This window comes from Brienomyrus brachyistius, chromosome 17 (assembly GCF_023856365.1).
Source record: "Brienomyrus brachyistius isolate T26 chromosome 17, BBRACH_0.4, whole genome shotgun sequence".
Taxonomy (NCBI): domain Eukaryota; kingdom Metazoa; phylum Chordata; class Actinopteri; order Osteoglossiformes; family Mormyridae; genus Brienomyrus; species Brienomyrus brachyistius.
The window spans coordinates 13,637,444-13,661,739 of NC_064549.1; the positions used below are offsets into that span (position 1 = coordinate 13,637,444).

At 39.3% G+C, this 24,296-nt stretch overlaps 2 protein-coding genes across 7 annotated transcripts in view; both read right to left on the minus strand.

Annotated features, from left to right (window-relative positions):
• Positions 1 to 24,296, minus strand: part of LOC125711552 (anti-apoptotic protein NR13-like) — a 65,990-nt gene that overhangs the window by 23,434 nt on the left and 18,260 nt on the right. Inside the window, exon 5 of one of the 6 annotated variants that reach the window (XM_048980551.1) lies at positions 12,490 to 13,273. The exons of 1 other annotated variant lie outside the window; for it this stretch is intronic. The gene's annotated coding sequence lies outside the window, so the exon portion shown is untranslated. Of the gene's footprint in view, positions 1 to 12,489; positions 13,274 to 14,911; positions 15,093 to 17,865; positions 18,047 to 19,340; positions 19,522 to 22,547; positions 22,605 to 24,296 lie in introns of those variants that run through there. 4 more of the 6 variants (XR_007383036.1, XR_007383037.1, XR_007383038.1 and 1 more) reach the window with 4 other exon arrangements.
• Positions 3,920 to 5,298, minus strand: LOC125712054 (anti-apoptotic protein NR13-like). Its single transcript, XM_048981681.1, has 2 exons — positions 4,890 to 5,298; positions 3,920 to 4,024 (listed from the first exon to the last, which is right to left on the minus strand). Exons 1-2 carry the CDS (start codon positions 5,295 to 5,297, stop codon positions 3,920 to 3,922), a joined length of 513 nt encoding a protein of 170 aa, XP_048837638.1. The 5' UTR covers position 5,298.

Here is a 24,296-nt window from a genome sequence, read left to right on the forward strand (position 1 = left end):
GCACTTTAGTCACTGGCTTAATGCCATTTTCATTTCTCTTTGATTATGCAGGGACTTAGTGTCACCGATATGCTAAATTACATAAAGGCAACACCAATTAATGCATTGACGTATAATGGAGATGTTTCACCTCTTTTTGTTGCACACTGTTTTAAACTGCAAAACTCTTTTAAAGAAATAAATGTCACTTGGATTGTGGAAAACTGTCCAAACACTGGCATATACTGAGCAATTCCATAATGTTCAGTATAGAGCTGTTGATCACGCCATGAAATAGGCTACCATAGTGACCTAATTTCAGTAAAAGTTACTTGCATATTACATTTTATGCCATTGTATGTATCAAATAAATTTATGTTTAATGTTTGTATTAAACAAAACTACATAAAGCCAATTTATTGCCTGTATCAAGTGTATGAAGTGTATGAATTGTTGCACTTTCTCAACAGTGTTTGGATAGATAGTATAGCTTGGGTCCTTATTGAGCTAGTATCGGAAAAATTCATCGCAGCGTCTTGAAGCACTTATGTAAGTTGCTCTGGCTAAGGACGTCTGCCAAATACTGTAAATGTAAATGAAGCCTATAACACTAATATGTGCAACAACTGGTACGCGACAAAACTGAAAGTCAGAGTTAACTTTCAACTGGTAGCTTCGCTGGGAATACAGCAAGTGTAGAATTTGCATAGGTCAATGACAAAGATTATAATGAAGAACTTATCTTCGTGGGAAAAGAAGCTAAATACATCCATTTTAAATCATGATAGCCTTGCCGTCAATTCCTGAATTGAAAACTTGGTTAAACTAGAAAGAATACTATTAACAAAGGATGACAAAACTGTCAGTTGCATCATATGCACTGTGGTCATGTGTCTTTTCATAGTCCTGAGCACTCACTATACATTTAGTTTATATGACACTTTCTTTAACATTAAAAAGAATGTAGTAGAAGCATTCCGGCCGCTACTCAACTCCCTCCTAGGAAAATGCCGGGGGGCGTGGCAGGGGAACCCCATGTGACGTCATAGGGGCTTCCTCTGGGCGATCCATGACATGTACATTTCAAGTAGTATGTCCCGTCTGGCAAACTGATGTTCCTGGTAGTTTCTTGAAGATCAAGAATGAAGACTGGAAGAAGCCAGGGAGGGTTCTTTTTAGCAGATATCTGATCTATTAAAAACAATAAAGAGGCGGTTATGGGTGGGTTTCCTGAGGCCTTCTTAACGCTGCATCGTTCGTAAGCTCTATGTTAAAAGATAAAACTTATGAGCGACGTAACGTTAAGAAGGCTTTGGGAAACACCCAAGAAAAACAAAGCCTGTAGTTGGGCCTCCTTATAAGTTGTTAACGAAGCGCTGTGTAGTAAAGGATTACATGTAATCTTAATTATGTAACCTGATTACAAAAATGAACTATACTTGTAATTATATTACATTTACTTTTTCAGGATTACTAGTTTTAAAGATTACATTTTTAATTAGACCTAAGCACACATGAATAAACCTATTAAATCAGTGTCCCTGTAGCCTAGGGATGGCACCAGAACTGATGCTTACAATATCTTTTCATACCAAAACTCTGAAAATGCGACGGTACAGCATATAAGTCTGCAGGTGTTCTGGCCATTCCCTACATGCTGAAGAAGGACGTCCGCAAGCACAGGAAAAACTACACGTGTTAATGTCATTTTAGCTTGATATTGATAAGATTGCAGGTAATTAATAATTTAATAAGATGCCAGTTAGAGCTAAATGCATACAATGCAAACACACTTGAAAAATATTTGTAAATGGATTTTATTGATATAAATATCAGCTGTATATGACCGATTTAATGAGCCACAAATAAGATGTAATAGGAGTCTATGAAAAATTGTTGCATTACTAGCACATTTTCCAAACTGCTTATCCACCTAGGTCACGGGGGGTCCGGAGCCTATCCCGGAAGCAATGGGCACGAGGCAGGGAACAACCCAGGATGGGGGGCCAGCCCATCACAGGGCACACTCACACACCATTCACTCACACATGAACTCCTATGGGCAATTTAGTAACTCCAATTAGCTTCAGCATGTTTTTGGACTGTGGGGGGAAACCGGAGTATGACATGGGAAGAACATGCAAACTCCACACAGATGTGACCCAGGCGGAGACTCGAACCTACGTCCCAGAGGTGTGAGGCAACAGTGCTAACCACTGCACCACCATGCCGCCCCACAACTCATACCATTTGTATTAATTAATTAACAATTTCTTACATTGTGTATGTTACTGACTCACATCACTATACGGTATAGGTGTTTAGGGTTGTACCTCAACAGATGTTACACTTTGGGTAAGATGTACAGACATTACATTACATATTCACAATAAAACAGCACATCTTATCCTTAGATAAGCGTGGCCATTAGTTTGCCGCAATGCCAATTAAAATTGAACACCTGGGTGCGACACATTTTGGTTGGCGTGGCTTATCCCAATTGATCTGCTCACCCGAATTGATAATGTACACATTAATTCAGTCTTATAATGTAAAATGGCAGAGCACAAAGAGCTTGCTAACAGACCAGAAAGATCGGATAAGGGCCACAGAGGAATGTGTTAAACAAAGAAAGAAAGAACCTCTGAAAGTTAGGACACACTAAGATACCTGGTTACACTATTTAATTTTCAAGATTCTTCTGGTATAACCATGAGAACATATATGCAGGGGTAGCTATACATATTTATTTATCCAAACTTATATAAGTGTTCAAGTGTGAGGGGGAAAATAGGTGATACTCCGTGAACATGGTTATAAGGGTCGCACACAACACTAAGATTGTTTAAGGACACACACAAACATAACCTATCTGGATATTGAGACTAGCAATGATGAATAAACAAACATACAGGGTATACAAAAGCTGAACTTAAAAGAAACTTTCTTTGGGACGTTGGGTGAGTCCGTGGTATGTAAGGCAGGATATATGGGGAGGGGGTTGTGTGCCAATTCGAAGGACTCCTATCCTTGAGGTCCACTCTGCTGTCCATAGGTCCCTATATCTTTGGGCCATAAAAGTTGGAATGCTGGCCTCCCTTGTAATCTGTGTCTATCTGTGTGTGGGTGCATGTGTGGGGTCACTGACCCCCCTTTTGTGCCCAGGCCAACGAGTACCTTTCATACCAGGCTAGGCCTTGTCTCAGGCAACCTGGAATCTCAGCTCTGTCGTATCTGTGTGTATGATCCTACAGGAGTTTATGTTTAAGTACATGTTGACAGTCCCTCACTGGGCCCTTCCTCTCTCACACACATTCACATGTGGGTTAGACACACCTGTCTTTCTCAGGACTCATTGCATCTTATTGTTAATCGGTGACGGTTCTAGGGTCACGGTACCTTCATCAGACAGCACATACGTGTAGTGTATCCAGCTCAATCTGAAGTTTTCAGATCTTGCAAAATTAAAAGACAACACTCTGTAATATGTTCTTAGAGTTTATTTAGAAATCTATTATATTTAATAACAATAATCTTTATAAATAAAATGCAAGCAAAAACAAAATCAGAGAAATACAGCTCAAATAAATAATGAATGAAACTAGCTCAAATACATTAAAATATAAAAGATTAAAGTTCCAAAAATATATGCTAGTATAAAATTAATATTGTATTTTTTCATGAATATATTTTTATTAAGTAACGTCTTTAAAGGACTCCTCTAGGATCTTCCCTGGATTCACCTGGAACAGGGGCTTCACCCCAATTTCCTGTCTCCCTTTGTCCTGGGAGATGGGGACGTGTACAGTGAACTGAGGAACCTGCTGGACACTTGATGTATCCCTGATCAGGTGTGTCTGACTGGACCCAGAGGTCTCCCAGGTACAGAAGCTCGGGTCCTGGCATGTGTCCAGTGAATTGGACCCCCCCGTCCCCCTACTCAGCTCCCTCCTAATGAAACCCCTGATGTTCCTGGCAGTTTCCTGAAGATCAGAAAGGAAGACTGGAAGAAGCCTGGTAGGGTTCTTTTTAGCAGCTTTCTGACCTATTAAAAACAATAAAGAGGCGGTTATGAAGTCAAACATCTCTGTGTCCTTGGCTTTAACCATTGGAAGTCAGCTACCCACTGCTCGAGTTTGCTGTGTCAGCCAACTAGCTAGTAAACTATACACACAAATCACAAACTTCATAATATGACATGCAAATCCCAAACCAAATCTTTAAATCAATCTACACTTCCTACACTCTGTTATGCCAAATTTCACTTACAACGACGTGAATTAACAATTTAGGTAATGCAGTACCTATTTAGATACCCAATTAGAAAAGCCTAATTAGGTATCTAAATAGGTAGCTAATTAGAAAGTGCCATCTTGATTAACAAAATTTCCACACATATTTAACGTCAGACGTTATATTAGTAGAACATTTCTCATTCGAGTCTCATTAAATCTGTTATTGCAAGTTACTTTTACTTAAAATACACTTCTACTAACACAATTAATTTGGTCATGGGGGAAGCAACAGTCAAACATATGTACAACTTGTGAACTTGATCAAAAATCTTTCAGGAAAACATTTCTCGGAATAACATAGAAAGGAAATACTCTAACGTACAAGGAGAACGGCAATCCCTGCGATTGCTACATTTGCAGCTACGAGCAAAGCTGTCTTCATGGGTGAGACTGGGTATTCTGGTCTAATTTTGTGCACGTAGTCAATGAACCCGCTCTATACAAAAGACAGAGAGAGGATAAATACCTTGGGCTGGCAGGTTGAAATATTAAGACAGACATTTCAGGAACAAGATTTAGAAAAAGATGTCTTGGTGTAATAAATTAATCCTGAATTCCTTTACAGGAAACTACATAAAATAAGCAGTTTTTGATTACAAAATTACATGCACCTACCCAGCCTCCATTTTGGACCATCCATTCTTCTTTTTCCGTCAGAAGTACTTCTGTCAAAAGTTCCGCCAGCCGTCTACTGCAGGCAACATCATCTTCGCCAGTAGACAACTGGACGGCCAGTATTCCCGTGAAGGAAAAGAGGCTGACAATTTGGCCCCAGCTCATCGCTTCCCTTCCAATCACCTCCATCATCACACTCCTGAGTTGGGTCCAGGTGTTAATGCCACTGCTGTCCAAGAGAAATTGCACAAGTGGGCGCAGTCTGAACCCATAGATTCTTTCAACATCCTTTCCCAGGTATCTCATGGCTTTGGCGGCTTCGCTGGGAGGTGCCTTCTTGATTCCAATGCAGAAATCCATATAGTCATTTGCCACTATGAGAGTTTCTTCCTGCAATGAAGTGGCCATGTTCACTGAAAAGAGAGAACAAGAATCACTGCTATGCTTTGGATACTCAGCGACTGGATAATTAACGGCTGTCAGAATACAACAATAAAACCATATTTTTGGTGAAAGTAAGCAAACTTTCACGTTAAATTTCTTCATGACGCCAAGGAGATTCAATTTTGATAGGGACACAGATATAAAAATATATAACAACAATATACATTACATTAATATGCCGACTCCATGACACCATCCATGCTATCACATATACATAGAGACCATAACAATTCAAGTACCTTCCCCCTGCTCTGGCATTCTCCTGAACCGCCGGTAGAGAATGAGCATGAGCTCCCGCCCCGCACTATATATAAGCGTCTCCGTTACCATGGTGATTGTGACGTAAATTCTGCGTTCTCAAACCACGTGAACAAAAAAGGCAATTTACGTCGCACCGTCCCGCCCACTGGAAGCAAAGATCGTTATCTGACATGTTGATGCATTCGCGCATGGTCAGGATACACCGTGGGTATTAGAGATGGGCAAATAGTTCAGGACATTTCATCTAAAAGATTCATTGTGAGTCATTCACCAACTCCTTCAGTTGCCATTCTTGTTTGCCTAAAATTGCTCTGAAACACCTGTTTTCCGATATGTCAACGAAAAAATAGCCTAATTTGCTCACTTGGCTGGAGTGAGATTTAAATTCCAGTTAAGTCTCCACACGAATTACACGTAGGTAACATTTTTTGTAAGGTTTGCAAACTACCCCCACGTTTTGATGTAGCTAATTTTAGGTTTATAATGGAACGATAAATATTTGTAATTTGTATTGGAATCTGTATGATTTCTTGCGTGAGCTTGAGTCTGAAAGCGTCATCGGATACACGAGAGTTTGCAATCCTGAATAAGTCATGTCAGAAATATATATATATTTTGAATTATACTCGGTCTCTTAACATTGTACCTTAGATTCTCATGTCTGTTAAAAACACAAACCTAGCAGCTTATCATAGTCAGCTAACGAGTCCAAACGCTAACAGTGGTCAAATCGTTTTTAAAGGTGAAAAATTGTATCTCTAAAATCCAAATATGAAACAAAATTTGAGTCACCTACATTATGACTGCTTTGCGAAATGTCTTACCAAATGTCCCGTCTAATTATAGAACTTTTTAGGTTTAAAAAAAATAAAAGTCTCACTTGCCGAATACAGATGAGTTATCGATCCTCACGAGAGAAAAAGGTGTAGCTTCGAGCCTCTCTCGCTCCCGCCTAAACAATGCTACGTTAAGCAATGTTAAATTTAATTATACTACGGGACCGTTGAATGCTTGAATCTGATTGGCTGACGAACGTTCTGAGGTGTGCAATTATTTTCAGATAACCGCACGGCGAACGTAGTTCCAGGTAGCTCTCTTGACCGCATTACAGTTCCATATCACTTCGCATAGTTAACTGTAATAACGGAAATTAGCATACAGTACCTATACAGCACGCAGGACTAACAAAAACAACAACATGACAGACGATTTTCCGAAAGTAAATTTTAATATTTACGGTGAATATGAAACTTTCAACAACTGGGCTGCAGCAGTATTAGTTAGCCTAGTGTACCAACTTAAAGGCTACACATGACATTTCTCACTAGCGAGGTAATAACAGCGCTGCATCTTAAAGCAGACTTACAGTTTAGAGACGGTGCTTCAGAACACTGTTGAGGGACACACAAAGGTAGCCTAATTCATACAAGCTCTCTCTCTCTCTCTGTTTCTCTTCCTCTGTCTCTCTCGCTCTCTTTCTAATAACTTCATTATTAACTGCATTAGTCTGCTATCAACGGCTCAAGCCTCCATTGCCATCTTTAAAATGACGTTTTGGAACTAGCAAAAGAGTCGTTGGATGAGATGCGGAAGAAATAATCCTACTCACAATAGCGATTTAAGTAGAAAAACCGGACGAATCCCTTGAAATATATCATCTGATCGATGTCTTGCGGTGTGGCAACCGTAGTATAAGCGGAATAATTCCGCTTCGCGTCGTGGCCGCATTACCACCTCGGGTGTGCATTATTTTCTAATAATTCAACGGCCCGTCGTCAATTATTCCTTACGTACTGTACTACCAGTTTCTTTTGAATATATACGTATATATTCGTAACGTTTGTTTTATACTTATGTAATACGAACGAGTTTCTCTTGAAATTCTTTCCCGACTGTCGACGGCAGATACAACGTTTTTAGAACGAGACAACGTGTCTAAATAAGCCAGCATTGGATTGCAAGCAAAACATCGTAAAATACAATCTAAAAATTAAAAATAATTCTTATTACTCGTCACTTACATAAGCACTTTAAAAATCCCACAGTTAATTTGTTCATTACTCGTGTATAAATACTTTTTTTGCTCACTTGGCTGGCGTGAGATTTTAAATTCCAGTTAAGTCTCCACACGCGTTACACGTAGGTAACATTTTTTTGTAAGGTTTGCAAACTACCCCCACGTTTTGATGTAGCTAATTTTAGGTTTATAATGGAACGATAAATATTTGTAATTTGTATTGGAATCTGTATGATTTCTTGCGTGAGCTTGAGTCTGAAAGCGTCATCGGATACACGAGAGTTTGCAATCCTGAATAAGTCATGTCAGAAATATATATATATTTTGAATTATACTCGGTCTCTTAACATTGTACCTTAGATTCTCATGTCTGTTAAAACACAAACCTAGCAACTTATCATAGTCAGCTAACGAGTCCAAACGCTAACAAACCGTGGTCAAATCGTTTTTAAAGGTGAAAAATTGTATCTCTAAAATCCAAATATGAAACAAAATTTGAGTCACCTACATTATGACTGCTTTGCGAAATGTCTTACCAAATGTCCCGTCTAATTATAGAACTTTTTAGGTTTAAAAAAAATAAAAGTCTCACTTGCCGAATACAGATGAGTTATCGATCCTCACGAGAGAAAAAGGTGTAGCTTCGAGCCTCTCTCGCTCCCGCCTAAACAATGCTACGTTAAGCAATTTTAAATTTAATTATACTACGGGGCGGTTGAATGCTTGAATCTGATTGGCTGACGAACGTTCTGAGGTGTGCAATTATTTTCAGATAACCGCACGGCGAACGTAGTTCCAGGTAGCTCTCTTGACCGCATTACAGTTCCATATCACTTCGCATAGTTAACTGTAATAACGGAAATTAGCATACAGTACCTATACAGCACGCAGGACTAACAAAAACAACAACATGACAGACGATTTTCCGAAAGTAAATTTTAATATTTACGGTGAATATGAAACTTTCAACAACTGGGCTGCAGCAGTATTAGTTAGCCTAGTGTACCAACTTAAAGGCTACACATGACATTTCTCACTAGCGAGGTAATAACAGCGCTGCATCTTAAAGCAGACTTACAGTTTAGAGACGGTGCTTCAGAACACTGTTGAGGGACACACAAAGGTAGCCTAATTCATACAAGCTCTCTCTCTCTCTCTGTTTCTCTTCCTCTGTCTCTCTCGCTCTCTTTCTAATAACTTCATTATTAACTGCATTAGTCTGCTATCAACGGCTCAAGCCTCCATTGCCATCTTTAAAATGACGTTTTGGAACTAGCAAAAGAGTCGTTGGATGAGATGCGGAAGAAATAATCCTACTCACAATAGCGATTTAAGTAGAAAAACCGGACGAATCCCTTGAAATATATCATCTGATCGATGTCTTGCGGTGTGGCAACCGTAGTATAAGCGGAATAATTCCGCTTCGCGTCGTGGCCGCATTACCACCTCGGGTGTGCATTATTTTCTAATAATTCAACGGCCCGTCGTCAATTATTCCTTACGTACTGTACTACCAGTTTCTTTTGAATATATACGTATATATTCGTAACGTTTGTTTTATACTTATGTAATACGAACGAGTTTCTCTTGAAATTCTTTCCCGACTGTCGACGGCAGATACAACGTTTTTAGAACGAGACAACGTGTCTAAATAAGCCAGCATTGGATTGCAAGCAAAACATCGTAAAATACAATCTAAAAATTAAAAATAATTCTTATTACTCGTCACTTACATAAGCACTTTAAAAATCCCACAGTTAATTTGTTCATTACTCGTGTATAAATACTTTTTTTGCTCACTTGGCTGGCGTGAGATTTTAAATTCCAGTTAAGTCTCCACACGCGTTACACGTAGGTAACATTTTTTTGTAAGGTTTGCAAACTACCCCCACGTTTTGATGTAGCTAATTTTAGGTTTATAATGGAACGATAAATATTTGTAATTTGTATTGGAATCTGTATGATTTCTTGCGTGAGCTTGAGTCTGAAAGCGTCATCGGATACACGAGAGTTTGCAATCCTGAATAAGTCATGTCAGAAATATATATATATTTTGAATTATACTCGGTCTCTTAACATTGTACCTTAGATTCTCATGTCTGTTAAAACACAAACCTAGCAACTTATCATAGTCAGCTAACGAGTCCAAACGCTAACAAACCGTGGTCAAATCGTTTTTAAAGGTGAAAAATTGTATCTCTAAAATCCAAATATGAAACAAAATTTGAGTCACCTACATTATGACTGCTTTGCGAAATGTCTTACCAAATGTCCCGTCTAATTATAGAACTTTTTAGGTTTAAAAAAAATAAAAGTCTCACTTGCCGAATACAGATGAGTTATCGATCCTCACGAGAGAAAAAGGTGTAGCTTCGAGCCTCTCTCGCTCCCGCCTAAACAATGCTACGTTAAGCAATTTTAAATTTAATTATACTACGGGGCGGTTGAATGCTTGAATCTGATTGGCTGACGAACGTTCTGAGGTGTGCAATTATTTTCAGATAACCGCACGGCGAACGTAGTTCCAGGTAGCTCTCTTGACCGCATTACAGTTCCATATCACTTCGCATAGTTAACTGTAATAACGGAAATTAGCATACAGTACCTATACAGCACGCAGGACTAACAAAAACAACAACATGACAGACGATTTTCCGAAAGTAAATTTTAATATTTACGGTGAATATGAAACTTTCAACAACTGGGCTGCAGCAGTATTAGTTAGCCTAGTGTACCAACTTAAAGGCTACACATGACATTTCTCACTAGCGAGGTAATAACAGCGCTGCATCTTAAAGCAGACTTACAGTTTAGAGACGGTGCTTCAGAACACTGTTGAGGGACACACAAAGGTAGCCTAATTCATACAAGCTCTCTCTCTCTCTCTGTTTCTCTTCCTCTGTCTCTCTCGCTCTCTTTCTAATAACTTCATTATTAACTGCATTAGTCTGCTATCAACGGCTCAAGCCTCCATTGCCATCTTTAAAATGACGTTTTGGAACTAGCAAAAGAGTCGTTGGATGAGATGCGGAAGAAATAATCCTACTCACAATAGCGATTTAAGTAGAAAAACCGGACGAATCCCTTGAAATATATCATCTGATCGATGTCTTGCGGTGTGGCAACCGTAGTATAAGCGGAATAATTCCGCTTCGCGTCGTGGCCGCATTACCACCTCGGGTGTGCATTATTTTCTAATAATTCAACGGCCCGTCGTCAATTATTCCTTACGTACTGTACTACCAGTTTCTTTTGAATATATACGTATATATTCGTAACGTTTGTTTTATACTTATGTAATACGAACGAGTTTCTCTTGAAATTCTTTCCCGACTGTCGACGGCAGATACAACGTTTTTAGAACGAGACAACGTGTCTAAATAAGCCAGCATTGGATTGCAAGCAAAACATCGTAAAATACAATCTAAAAATTAAAAATAATTCTTATTACTCGTCACTTACATAAGCACTTTAAAAATCCCACAGTTAATTTGTTCATTACTCGTGTATAAATACTTTTTTTGCTCACTTGGCTGGCGTGAGATTTTAAATTCCAGTTAAGTCTCCACACGCGTTACACGTAGGTAACATTTTTTTGTAAGGTTTGCAAACTACCCCCACGTTTTGATGTAGCTAATTTTAGGTTTATAATGGAACGATAAATATTTGTAATTTGTATTGGAATCTGTATGATTTCTTGCGTGAGCTTGAGTCTGAAAGCGTCATCGGATACACGAGAGTTTGCAATCCTGAATAAGTCATGTCAGAAATATATATATATTTTGAATTATACTCGGTCTCTTAACATTGAACCTTAGATTCTCATGTCTGTTAAAAACACAAACCTAGCAGCTTATCATAGTCAGCTAACGAGTCCAAACGCTAACAAACCGTGGTCAAATCGTTTTTAAAGGTGAAAAATTGTATCTCTAAAATCCAAATATGAAACAAAATTTGAGTCACCTACATTATGACTGCTTTGCGAAATGTCTTACCAAATGTCCCGTCTAATTATAGAACTTTTTAGGTTTAAAAAAATAAAAGTCTCACTTGCCGAATACAGATGAGTTATCGATCCTCACGAGAGAAAAAGGTGTAGCTTCGAGCCTCTCTCGCTCCCGCCTAAACAATGCTACGTTAAGCAATATTAAATTTAAGTACTGTACCACCAGTTTCTTTTGAATATATACGTATATATTCGTAACGTTTGTTTTATACTTATGTAATACGAACGAGTTTCTCTTGAAATTCTTTCCCGACTGTCGACGGCAGATACAACGTTTTTAGAACGAGACAACGTGTCTAAATAAGCCAGCATTGGATTGCAAGCAAAACATCGTAAAATACAATCTAAAAATTAAAAATAATTCTTATTACTCGTCACTTACATAAGCACTTTAAAAATCCCACAGTTAATTTGTTCATTACTCGTGTATAAATACTATAGACACAAACAACCTAGGCCATATGATTTTGGCAGACTTTTAAGCGCACTCGATTAGCAAAAATGGCATACAAAAACTTACTGTTTCATTTCATTTCCAAAGTTTCAACGGTTTCACCTTTTGTTTTTGTAGATTTGCCGATATTTAGAGTTCTCTGTGAAGCCTGAAACGCCGACACTCTCGATCGGCAGCCAGACTCTATACGCGAATACATTTAATATACAGGTTTATAGAAGCAGCAGTTTTTTGCGGTGCTGAATTAACAATTTTGTTGTGCTGTTACACTGAATTTTGAAAGGGAGTTTTAAGGGAGAGAGAGAATAATGTGATCTCTATGGGAGTTCGTTTGTTTTTCTTAATTTGATATACTATAAATAAATCAGTTCATTAGTGGAAAATGATCAGCGTTTTTCATTATATCATAACTCAGAGAGCTAAGGACAAGAAAACTGCAGCTGGCCTGACCCAGGACAAGACAGACCCTACTTGGTACATTAACAAAATAAATGAGGTTTCACTACTGCCATAGTTTTAACTGTTAATTAAACTCACAACTCTTATGTCACAGATCATTGCGTTTATATTTCATTTTTAGAACAAAGGGTATGCCTGTGTCATAAAGGATTATTTTGCCTTCTCCTTTAAAGGCTATCCCCAGTTTTTTGATAAAGTAAGTGTATAATGAAGATATGTTCAAGTTCGGGTGCTGTGTGTCCAACTGATAGGCCAATCTATATTTTATATGTACATAAAACTTCACTTCTCTCCGATCAAGTCTCTTAGGTTTATTCAGTCTGCCTGATGTGGTTCAGACATAACTAGGTTCTAACAGGAGGGTGAAGCCCAAAACACACCTACTGTATAAAGGTTTCCCTCATTAAAAATATACTGAGGACCCTATTTTACCGATACATGGTCACAACAGATGCACATGGCCTGATGCACATGCCAGGTGCATGGTCCAAAAGGGTTGTACTAAGTCTTGTAATTAGTCATGGGTGTGTTTGGGGTGTAACATGCCATTAACCAATCAAAGTGTGATCTCCCATTTCATTTAAGAGCCAGGTGTGTTTTTACCTTGGCCAATTGCTATTATAATGGTGGATTTGCCAGGCTCAGTTATATGAAAATGAAAGTACACCCACTTTCAACTGTTAGGTTTCACATATCAGAACATAATAAGAAATCATGTGGTCTTAAAATTCGGTAAATATAACCTCAGATGAACAACAACACATAACATATAACACCGTGTCATGATTTATTGAACAAAAATTAAGCCAAACTGTAGAAGCCATGTGTGAAAAACTGCTATTTTGCCAGGCACTGCTAATCAAATGCACTTGATTAATTGATCATCAGCAAGCGTGATGTGAATGATAATTTATATTTATTAGTAATGCTTTTTCTTTTAAATACATTTTTCATTATAACAAAACTATGAACAATGTAGCCCAATTTGGCTGGGAAAAGTCCATTTCTCAGGAGTCGTATTTTTCAAAAGTGTTAATAAAGAAAAACCATCTGAGAATCTAATGAATGGCACATTCTTTTATAGAAACATTCACAGAAATGAACCATCAAGTCAGTTTTAGAGTTTTTTGGATAATACGAGTTTTATTCAATGTAACAATCCAGGACAGATAATGCACGTTTCAAATAATATGTCCCATCTAGGAAACTGATGTTCCGGGCAGGTTCTTGAAGATCATGAATGAAGACTGGAAGAAGCCTGGTTGGGTTTTTTTTAGTAGATGTCTGACCTATTACAAACAATAAAGAGGCGGTTATGAAGTCAAAAATCTCTGTGTCCTTCGCTTCAACCATTGGAAGTCGGCTACTCACTGCTCGAGTTTGCTGTGTTAGCCAACTAGCTAGTAAACTATACACACAAATCACAAACTTCATAATATGACATGCAAATCCCAAACCAACTCATTAAATCAATCTACACTACCTACATTCTGCTTTGCCAAATTTCACTTATAACGACCTGAATTAAAAATTTAGGTAATGCAGTACCTATTTAGATACCCAATTAGAAAAACCTAATTAGGTATCTAAATAGGTAGCTAATTAGAAAGTGCCATCTTGATTAACAAAATTTCCACACCTGTTTAACGTCAGATGTTATATTAGTAGAACATTTCTCATTCGAGTCTCATTAAATCTGTTATTGCAAGTTACTTTTACTTAAAATACACTTCTACTAACACAATTAATTTGGTCATGGGGGAAGCAACAGTCAAACATATGTACAACTTGTGAACTTGATCAAAAATCTTTCAGGAAAACACTTCTCGGAATAACATAGAAAGGAAATACTCTAACGTACAAGGAGAACGGCAATCCCTGCAATTGCTACATTTGCAGCTACGAGCAAAGCTGTCTTCATGGGTGAGACTGGATATTCAGGTCTAATTTTGTGCACGTAGTCAATGAACCCGCTCTATACAAAAGACAGAGAGAGGATAAATACCTTGGGCTGGCAGGTTGAAATATTAAGACAGACATTTCAGGAACAAGATTTTGAAAAAGATGTCGGTGTAATAAATTAATCCTGAATTCCTTTACAGGAAACTACATAAAATAAGCAGTTTTTGATTACAAAATTACATGCACCTACCCAGCCTCCATTTTGGACCATCCATTCTTCTTTTTCCGTCAGTAGTACTTCCGTCAAAAGTTCCGCCAGCCGTCTACTGCAGGCAACATCATCTTCGCCAGTAGACAACTGGACGGCCAGTATTCCCGTGAAGGAAAAGAGGCTGACTATTTGGCCCCAGCTCATCGCTTCCCTTCCAATCACCTCCAGCATCACCCAGAGTTGGGTCCAGATGTTAAAGCCACTGCTGTCCAAGAAAAACTGCACAAGTGGGCGCAGTCTGAACCCATAGATTCTCTCCACATCCTTTCCCAGGTATCTCATGGCTTTGGCGGCTTCGCTGGGAGGTGCCTTCTTGATTCCAATGCAGAAATCCATATAGTCATTTGCCACTATGAGAGTTTCTTCTTGCAATGAAGTGGCCATGTTCACTGAAAAGAGAGAACAAGAAACACTGCTATGCTTTGGATACTCAGCGACTGGATAATTAACGGCTCTCAGAATACAACAATAAAACCATATTTTTGGTGAAAGTAAGCAAACTTTCACGTTAAATTTCTTCATGGCGCCAAGGAGATGCCATGAATGAAGACTGGAAGAAGCCTGGTTGGGTTTTTTTTTAGTAGATGTCTGACCTATTACAAACAATAAAGAGGCGGTTATGAAGTCAAAAATCTCTGTGTCCTTCGCTTCAACCATTGGAAGTCGGCTACTCACTGCTCGAGTTTGCTGTGTTAGCCAACTAGCTAGTAAACTATACACACAAATCACAAACTTCATAATATGACATGCAAATCCCAAGCCTACTCATTAAATCAATCTACACTACCTACATTCTGTTATGCCAAATTTCACTTATAACGACCTGAATTAAAAATTTAGGTAATGCAGTACCTATTTAGATACCCAATTAGAAAAACCTAATTAAGTATCTAAATAGGTAGCTAATTTGAAAGTGCCATCTTGATTAACAAAATTTCCACACCTGTTTAACGTCAGATGTTATATTAGTAGAACATTTCTCATTCGAGTCTCATTAAATCTGTTATTGCAAGTTACTTTTACTTAAAATACACTTCTACTAACACAATTAATTTGGTCATGGGGGAAGCAACAGTCAAACATATGTACAACTTGTGAACTTGATCAAAAATCTTTCAGGAAAACACTTCTCGGAATAACATAGAAAGGAAATACTCTAACGTACAAGGAGAACGGCAATCCCTGCAATTGCTACATTTGCAGCTACGAGCAAAGCTGTCTTCATGGGTGAGACTGGATATTCAGGTCTAATTTTGTGCACGTAGTCAATGAACCCGCTCTATACAAAAGACAGAGAGAGGATAAATACCTTGGGCTGGCAGGTTGAAATATTAAGACAGACATTTCAGGAACAAGATTTTGAAAAAGATGTCGGTGTAATAAATTAATCCTGAATTCCTTTACAGGAAACTACATAAAATAAGCAGTTTTTGATTACAAAATTACATGCACCTACCCAGCCTCCATTTTGGACCATCCATTCTTCTTTTTCCATCAGTAGTACTTCCGTCAAAAGTTCCGCCAGCCGTCTACTGCAGGCAACATCATCTTCGCCAGTAGACAACTGGACGGCCAGTATTCCCGTGAAGGAAAAGAGGCTGACTATTTGGCCCCAGCTCATCGCTTCCCTTCCAATCACCTCCAGCATCACCCAGAGTTGGGTCCAGATGTTAAAGCCACTGCTGTCCAAGAAAAACTGCACAAGTGGGCGCAGTCTGAACCCATAGATTCTCTCCACATCCTTTCCCAGGTATCTCATGGCTTTGGCGGCTTCGCTGGGAGGTGCCTTCTTGATTCCAATGCAGAAATCCATATAGTCATTTGCCACTATGAGAGTTTCTTCCTGCAATGAAGTGGCCATGTTCACTGAAAAGAGAGAACAAGAAACACTGCTATGCTTTGGATACTCAGCGACTGGATAATTAACGGCTCTCAGAATACAACAATAAAACCATATTTTTGGTGAAAGTAAGCAAACTTTCACGTTAAATTTCTTCATGGCGCCAAGGAGATGCCATGAATGAAGACTGGAAGAAGCCTGGTTGGGTTTTTTTTTAGTAGATGTCTGACCTATTACAAACAATAAAGAGGCGGTTATGAAGTCAAAAATCTCTGTGTCCTTCGCTTCAACCATTGGAAGTCGGCTACTCACTGCTCGAGTTTGCTGTGTTAGCCAACTAGCTAGTAAACTATACACACAAATCACAAACTTCATAATATGACATGCAAATCCCAAACCAACTCATTAAATCAATCTACACTACCTACATTCTGCTTTGCCAAATTTCACTTATAACGACCTGAATTAAAAATTTAGGTAATGCAGTACCTATTTAGATACCCAATTAGAAAAACCTAATTAGGTATCTAAATAGGTAGCTAATTAGAAAGTGCCATCTTGATTAACAAAATTTCCACACCTGTTTAACGTCAGATGTTATATTAGTAGAACATTTCTCATTCGAGTCTCATTAAATCTGTTATTGCAAGTTACTTTTACTTAAAATACACTTCTACTAACACAATTAATTTGGTCATGGGGGAAGCAACAGTCAAACATATGTACAACTTGTGAACTTGATCAAAAATCTTTCAGGAAAACACTTCTCGGAATAACATAGAAAGGAAATACTCTAACGTACAAGGAGAACGGCAATCCCTGCAATTGCTACATTTGCAGCTACGAGCAAAGCTGTCTTCATGGGTGAGACTGGATATTCAGGTCTAATTTTGTGCACGTAGTCAATGAACCCGCTCTATACAAAAGACAGAGAGAGGATAAATACCTTGGGCTGGCAGGTTGAAATATTAAGACAGACATTTCAGGAACAAGATTTTGAAAAAGATGTCGGTGTAATAAATTAATCCTGAATTCCTTTACAGGAAACTACATAAAATAAGCAGTTTTTGATTACAAAATTACATGCACCTACCCAGCCTCCATTTTGGACCATCCATTCTTCTTTTTCCGTCAGTAGTACTTCCGTCAAAAGTTCCGCCAGCCGTCTACTGCAGGCAACATCATCTTCGCCAGTAGACAACTGGACGGCCAGTATTCCCGTGAAGGAAAAGAGGCTGACTATTTGGCCCCAGCTCATCGCTTCCCTTCCAATCACCTCCAGCATCACCCAGAGTTGGGTCCAGATGTTAAAGCCACTGCTGTCCAAGAAAAACTGCACAAGTGGGCGCAGTCTGAACCCATAGATTCTCTCCACATCCTTTCCCAGGTATCTCATGGCTTTGGCGGCTTCGCTGGGAGGTGCCTTCTTGATTCCAATGCAGAAATCCATATAGTCATTTGCCACTATGAGAGTTTCTTCTTGCAATGAAGTGGCCATGTTCACTGAAAAGAGAGAACAAGAAACACTGCTATGCTTTGGATACTCAGCGACTGGATAATTAACGGCTCTCAGAATACAACAATAAAACCATATTTTTGGTGAAAGTAAGCAAACTTTCACGTTAAATTTCTTCATGGCGCCAAGGAGATGCCATGAATGAAGACTGGAAGAAGCCTGGTTGGGTTTTTTTTTAGTAGATGTCTGACCTATTACAAACAATAAAGAGGCGGTTATGAAGTCAAAAATCTCTGTGTCCTTCGCTTCAACCATTGGACGTCGGCTACTCACTGCTCGAGTTTGCTGTGTTAGCCAACTAGCTAGTAAACTATACACACAAATCACAAACTTCATAATATGACATGCAAATCCCAAACCAACTCATTAAATCAATCTACACTACCTACATTCTGCTTTGCCAAATTTCACTTATAACGACCTGAATTAAAAATTTAGGTAATGCAGTACCTATTTAGATACCCAATTAGAAAAACCTAATTAGGTATCTAAATAGGTAGCTAATTAGAAAGTGCCATCTTGATTAACAAAATTTCCACACCTGTTTAACGTCAGATGTTATATTAGTAGAACATTTCTCATTCGAGTCTCATTAAATCTGTTATTGCAAGTTACTTTTACTTAAAATACACTTCTACTAACACAATTAATTTGGTCATGGGGGAAGCAACAGTCAAACATATGTACAACTTGTGAACTTGATCAAAAATCTTTCAGGAAAACACTTCTCGGAATAACAGAAAGGAAATACTCTAACGTACAAGGAGAACGGCAATCCCTGCAATTGCTACATTTGCAGCTACGAGCAAAGCTGTCTTCATGGGTGAGACTGGATATTCAGGTCTAATTTTGTGCACGTAGTCAATGAACCCGCTCTATACAAAAGACAGAGAGAGGATAAATACCTTGGGCTGGCAGGTTGAAATATTAAGACAGACATTTCAGGAACAAGATTTTGAAAAAGATGTCGGTGTAATAAATTAATCCTGAATTCCTTTACAGGAAACTACATAAAATAAGCAGTTTTTGATTGCAAAATTACATGCACCTACCCAGCCTCCATTTTGGACCATCCATTCTTCTTTTTCCGTCAGTAGTACTTCCGTCAAAAGTTCCGCCAGCCGTCTACTGCAGGCAACATCATCTTCGCCAGTAGACAACTGGACGGCCAGTATTCCCGTGAAGGAAAAGAGGCTGACTATTTGGCCCCAGCTCATCGCTTCCCTTCCAATCACCTGCAGCATCACCCAGAGTTGGGTCCAGATGTTAAAGCCACTGCTGTCCAAGAAAAACTGCACAAGTGGGCGCAGTCTGAACCCATAGATTCTCTCCACATCCTTTCCCAGGTATCTCATGGCTTTGGCGGCTTCGCTGGGAGGTGCCTTCTTGATTCCAATGCAGAAATCCATATAGTCATTTGCCACTATGAGAGTTTCTTCTTGCAATGAAGTGGCCATGTTCACTGAAAAGAGAGAACAAGAAACACTGCTATGCTTTGGATACTCAGCGACTGGATAATTAACGGCTCTCAGAATACAACAATAAAACCATACAGTGGGGCAAAAAAGTATTTGGTCAGCCACCGATTGTGCAAGTTCTCCCACTGAAAATGATGGCAGAGGTCAGTAATTTTCATCATAGGTACACTTCAACTGTGAGAGACAGAATGTGAAAAAAAAATCCATGAATTCACATGGTAGGATTTTTAAAGAATTTATTTGTAAATTAGGGTGGAAAATAAGTATTTGGTCAATTCAAACAAGGAAAATCTCTGGCTCTCACAGACCTGTAACGTCTTCTTTAAGAAGCTTTTCTGTCCTCCACTCGTTACCTGTCTTAATGGCACCTGTTCGAACTCATTATCTGTATAAAAGACACCTGTCCACAGCCTCAAACAGTCAGACTCCAAACTCCACTATGGCCAAGACCAAAGAGCTTTCGAAGGACACCAGGAAAAGAATTGTAGACCTGCACCAGACTGGGAAGAGTGAATCTACAATAGGCAAGCAGCTCGGTGTGAAAAAATCAACTGTGGGAGCAATTATCAGAAAATGGAAGACATACAAGACCACTGATAATCTCCCTCGATCTGGGGCTCCACGCAAGATCTCATCCCGTGGGGTCAAAATGATCATGAGAACGGTGAGCAAAAATCCCAGAACCACACGGGGGGACCTGGTGAATGACCTGCAGAGAGCTGGGACCAAAGTAACAAAGGTCACCATCAGTAACACACTACAACGGCAGGGAATCAAATCCTGCAGTGCCAGACGTGTTCCGCTGCTGAAGCCAGTGCATGTCCAGGCCCGTCTGAAGTTTGCCAGAGAGCACATGGATGATACAGCAGAGGATTGGGAGAATGTCATGTGGTCAGATGAAACCAAAGTAGAACTTTTTGGTCTAAACTCAACTCGTCGTGTTTGGAGGAAGAAGAATACTGAGTTGCATCCCAAGAACACCATACCTACTGTGAAGCATGGGGGGGGAAACATCATGCTTTGGGGCTGTTTTTCTGCTAAGGGGACAGGACGACTGATCCGTGTTAAGGACAGAATGAATGGGGCCATGTATCGTGAGATCTTGAGCCAAAACCTCCTTCCATCAGTGAGAGCTTTGAAGATGAAACGTGGCTGGGTCTTCCAACATGACAATGATCCCAAACACACTGCCCGGGCAACAAAGGAGTGGCTCCGTAAGAAGCATTTGAAAGTCCTGGAGTGGCCTAGCCAGTCTCCAGACCTCAACCCCATAGAAAATCTGTGGAGGGAGTTGAAAGTCCGTGTTGCTCGGCGACAGCCCCAAAACATCACTGCTCTCGAGAAGATCTGCATGGAGGAATGGGCCAAAATACCAGCTACTGTGTGTGCAAACCTGGTAAAGACCTATAGTAATCGTTTGACCTCTGTTATTGCCAACAAAGGTTATGTTACAAAGTATTGAGTTGAATTTTTGTTATTGACCAAATACTTATTTTCCACCCTAATTTACAAATAAATTCTTTAAAAATCCTACCATGTGAATTCATGGATTTTTTTTTCACATTCTGTCTCTCACAGTTGAAGTGTACCTATGATGAAAATTACTGACCTCTGCCATCATTTTCAGTGGGAGAACTTGCACAATCGGTGGCTGACCAAATACTTTTTTGCCCCACTGTATTTTTGGTGAAAGTAAGCAAACTTTCACGTTAAATTTCTTCATGGCGCCAAGGAGATGCCATGAATGAAGACTGGAAGAAGCCTGGTTGGGTTTTTTTTTAGTAGATGTCTGACCTATTACAAACAATAAAGAGGCGGTTATGAAGTCAAAAATCTCTGTGTCCTTCGCTTCAACCATTGGAAGTCGGCTACTCACTGCTCGAGTTTGCTGTGTTAGCCAACTAGCTAGTAAACTATACACACAAATCACAAACTTCATAATATGACATGCAAATCCCAAACCAACTCATTAAATCAATCTACACTACCTACATTCTGCTTTGCCAAATTTCACTTATAACGACCTGAATTAAAAATTTAGGTAATGCAGTACCTATTTAGATACCCAATTAGAAAAACCTAATTAGGTATCTAAATAGGTAGCTAATTAGAAAGTGCCATCTTGATTAACAAAATTTCCACACCTGTTTAACGTCAGATGTTATATTAGTAGAACATTTCTCATTCGAGTCTCATTAAATCTGTTATTGCAAGTTACTTTTACTTAAAATACACTTCTACTAACACAATTAATTTGGTCATGGGGGAAGCAACAGTCAAACATATGTACAACTTGTGAACTTGATCAAAAATCTTTCAGGAAAACACTTCTCGGAATAACATAGAAAGGAAATACTCTAACGTACAAGGAGAACGGCAATCCCTGCAATTGCTACATTTGCAGCTACGAGCAAAGCTGTCTTCATGGGTGAGACTGGATATTCAGGTCTAATTTTGTGCACGTAGTCAATGAACCCGCTCTATACAAAAGACAGAGAGAGGATAAATACCTTGGGCTGGCAGGTTGAAATATTAAGACAGACATTTCAGGAACAAGATTTTGAAAAAGATGTCGGTGTAATAAATTAATCCTGAATTCCTTTACAGGAAACTACATAAAATAAGCAGTTTTTGATTACAAAATTACATGCACCTACCCAGCCTCCATTTTGGACCATCCATTCTTCTTTTTCCGTCAGTAGTACTTCCGTCAAAAGTTCCGCCAGCCGTCTACTGCAGGCAACATCATCTTCGCCAGTAGACAACTGGACGGCCAGTATTCCCGTGAAGGAAAAGAGGCTGACTATTTGGCCCCAGCTCATCGCTTCCCTTCCAATCACCTCCAGCATCACCCAGAGTTGGGTCCAGATGTTAAAGCCACTGCTGTCCAAGAAAAACTGCACAAGTGGGCGCAGTCTGAACCCATAGATTCTCTCCACATCCTTTCCCAGGTATCTCATGGCTTTGGCGGCTTCGCTGGGAGGTGCCTTCTTGATTCCAATGCAGAAATCCATATAGTCATTTGCCACTATGAGAGTTTCTTCTTGCAATGAAGTGGCCATGTTCACTGAAAAGAGAGAACAAGAAACACTGCTATGCTTTGAATACTCAGCGACTGGATAATTAACGGCTGTCAGAATACAACAATAAAACCATATTTTTGGTGAAAGTAAGCAAACTTTCACGTTAAATTTCTTCATGACGCCAAGGAGATTCAATTTTGAGAGGGACACAGATATAAAAATATATAACAACAATATACATTACATTAATATGCCGACTCCATCATAGCGCCATCCATGCTATTACATATACATAGAGACCATAACAATTCAAGTACCTTCCCCCTGCTCTGGCGTTCTCCTGAACCGCCGGTAGAGATACGCTGTCCCTGCGGCAGCAGCCACCACGCCAGTTGCACACGCAAACTTGAAGACTCCCATGCTCTTACTCAAGACGAAATGAGCATGAGCTCCCGCCCCGCACTATATATAAGCGTCTCCGTTACCATGGTGATTGTGACGTAAATTCTGCGTTCTCAAACCACGTGAACAAAAAAGGCAATTTACGTCGCACCGTCCCGCCCACTGGAAGCAAAGATCGTTATCTGACATGTTGGTGCATTTCGCGCATGGTCAGGACACACCGTGGGTATTAGAGATGGGCGAATAGTTCAGGACATTTCATCTAAAAGATTCATTGTGAGTCATTCACCAACTCCTTCAGTTGCAATTCTTGTTTGCCTAAAATTGCTCTGAAACACCTGTTTTCCGATGTCAACGAAAAAATTGCCTAATTTGCTCACTTGGCTGGCGTGAGATTTTAAATTCCAGTTAAGTCTCCACACGCATTACACGTAGGTAACATTTTTTTGTAAGGTTTGCAAACTACCCCCACGTTTTGATGTAGCTAATTTTAGGTTTATAATGGAACGATAAAGATGGGGTGTTCCCATCTTCTTATCCGAGACAACATGAGAATCGTCTTCTAGCCTGTGATATTCATACTGTATGCATCTCCATTACCATAGTGATTGTGACGCGTTGATTCTGAAAGTTCTCAATAACGTCATAAACACTGACGTTTACATCACACTGTACTGCCCACAGGAAGTAAAGATCGTCATCCGCCCTGTATGTGAATATCTCACCTGGTCGAAATACTCTGCATGTATTGTCTCTGGTTAATGAGGTCAAACGAAACTATGTAGCAATGAAGTAGGGATGTGCGATTTGACGATATTAAATCGTGAATGATTAAAATGTCCACATGATCTGCCTTTACAGAGATATTGCTAGTATCATTCTACAGTGCACATTCTATCAGTTGCAGTTCTATGGCTCTCATACTGCCTTCAAGTCCTGCTGAAAAGATCCGACTAGGGAGATGGGAAATTGTAATTACGACATGATGACGTGTTGAAGTAGTTGGAGCAAAATGGAGGCGATAAGAAAGCTACTTATTGTTTTACTGTATTTTTCATTCCGCCAATGCCAAAACGCATTTGTAGCATTAACTTACTTTTTTGTAATCCTTTGCTCAAACTTCAGGTAGCTGACCAGCTGCATATGAAATATTGGAACAAAAACCTATCAATGCTTTTTTCACGTCACACCATTTAATAACAATCTCCTCAACATTCAAAACATTTCAGAGATTTGCAATGACATGCTACATAAAATTTACTACTTTCAAAATAATTTGACTTTCACAGTGGAGCTATCCATTACTTTGGCCATGATTGTTGTAATGACACGTC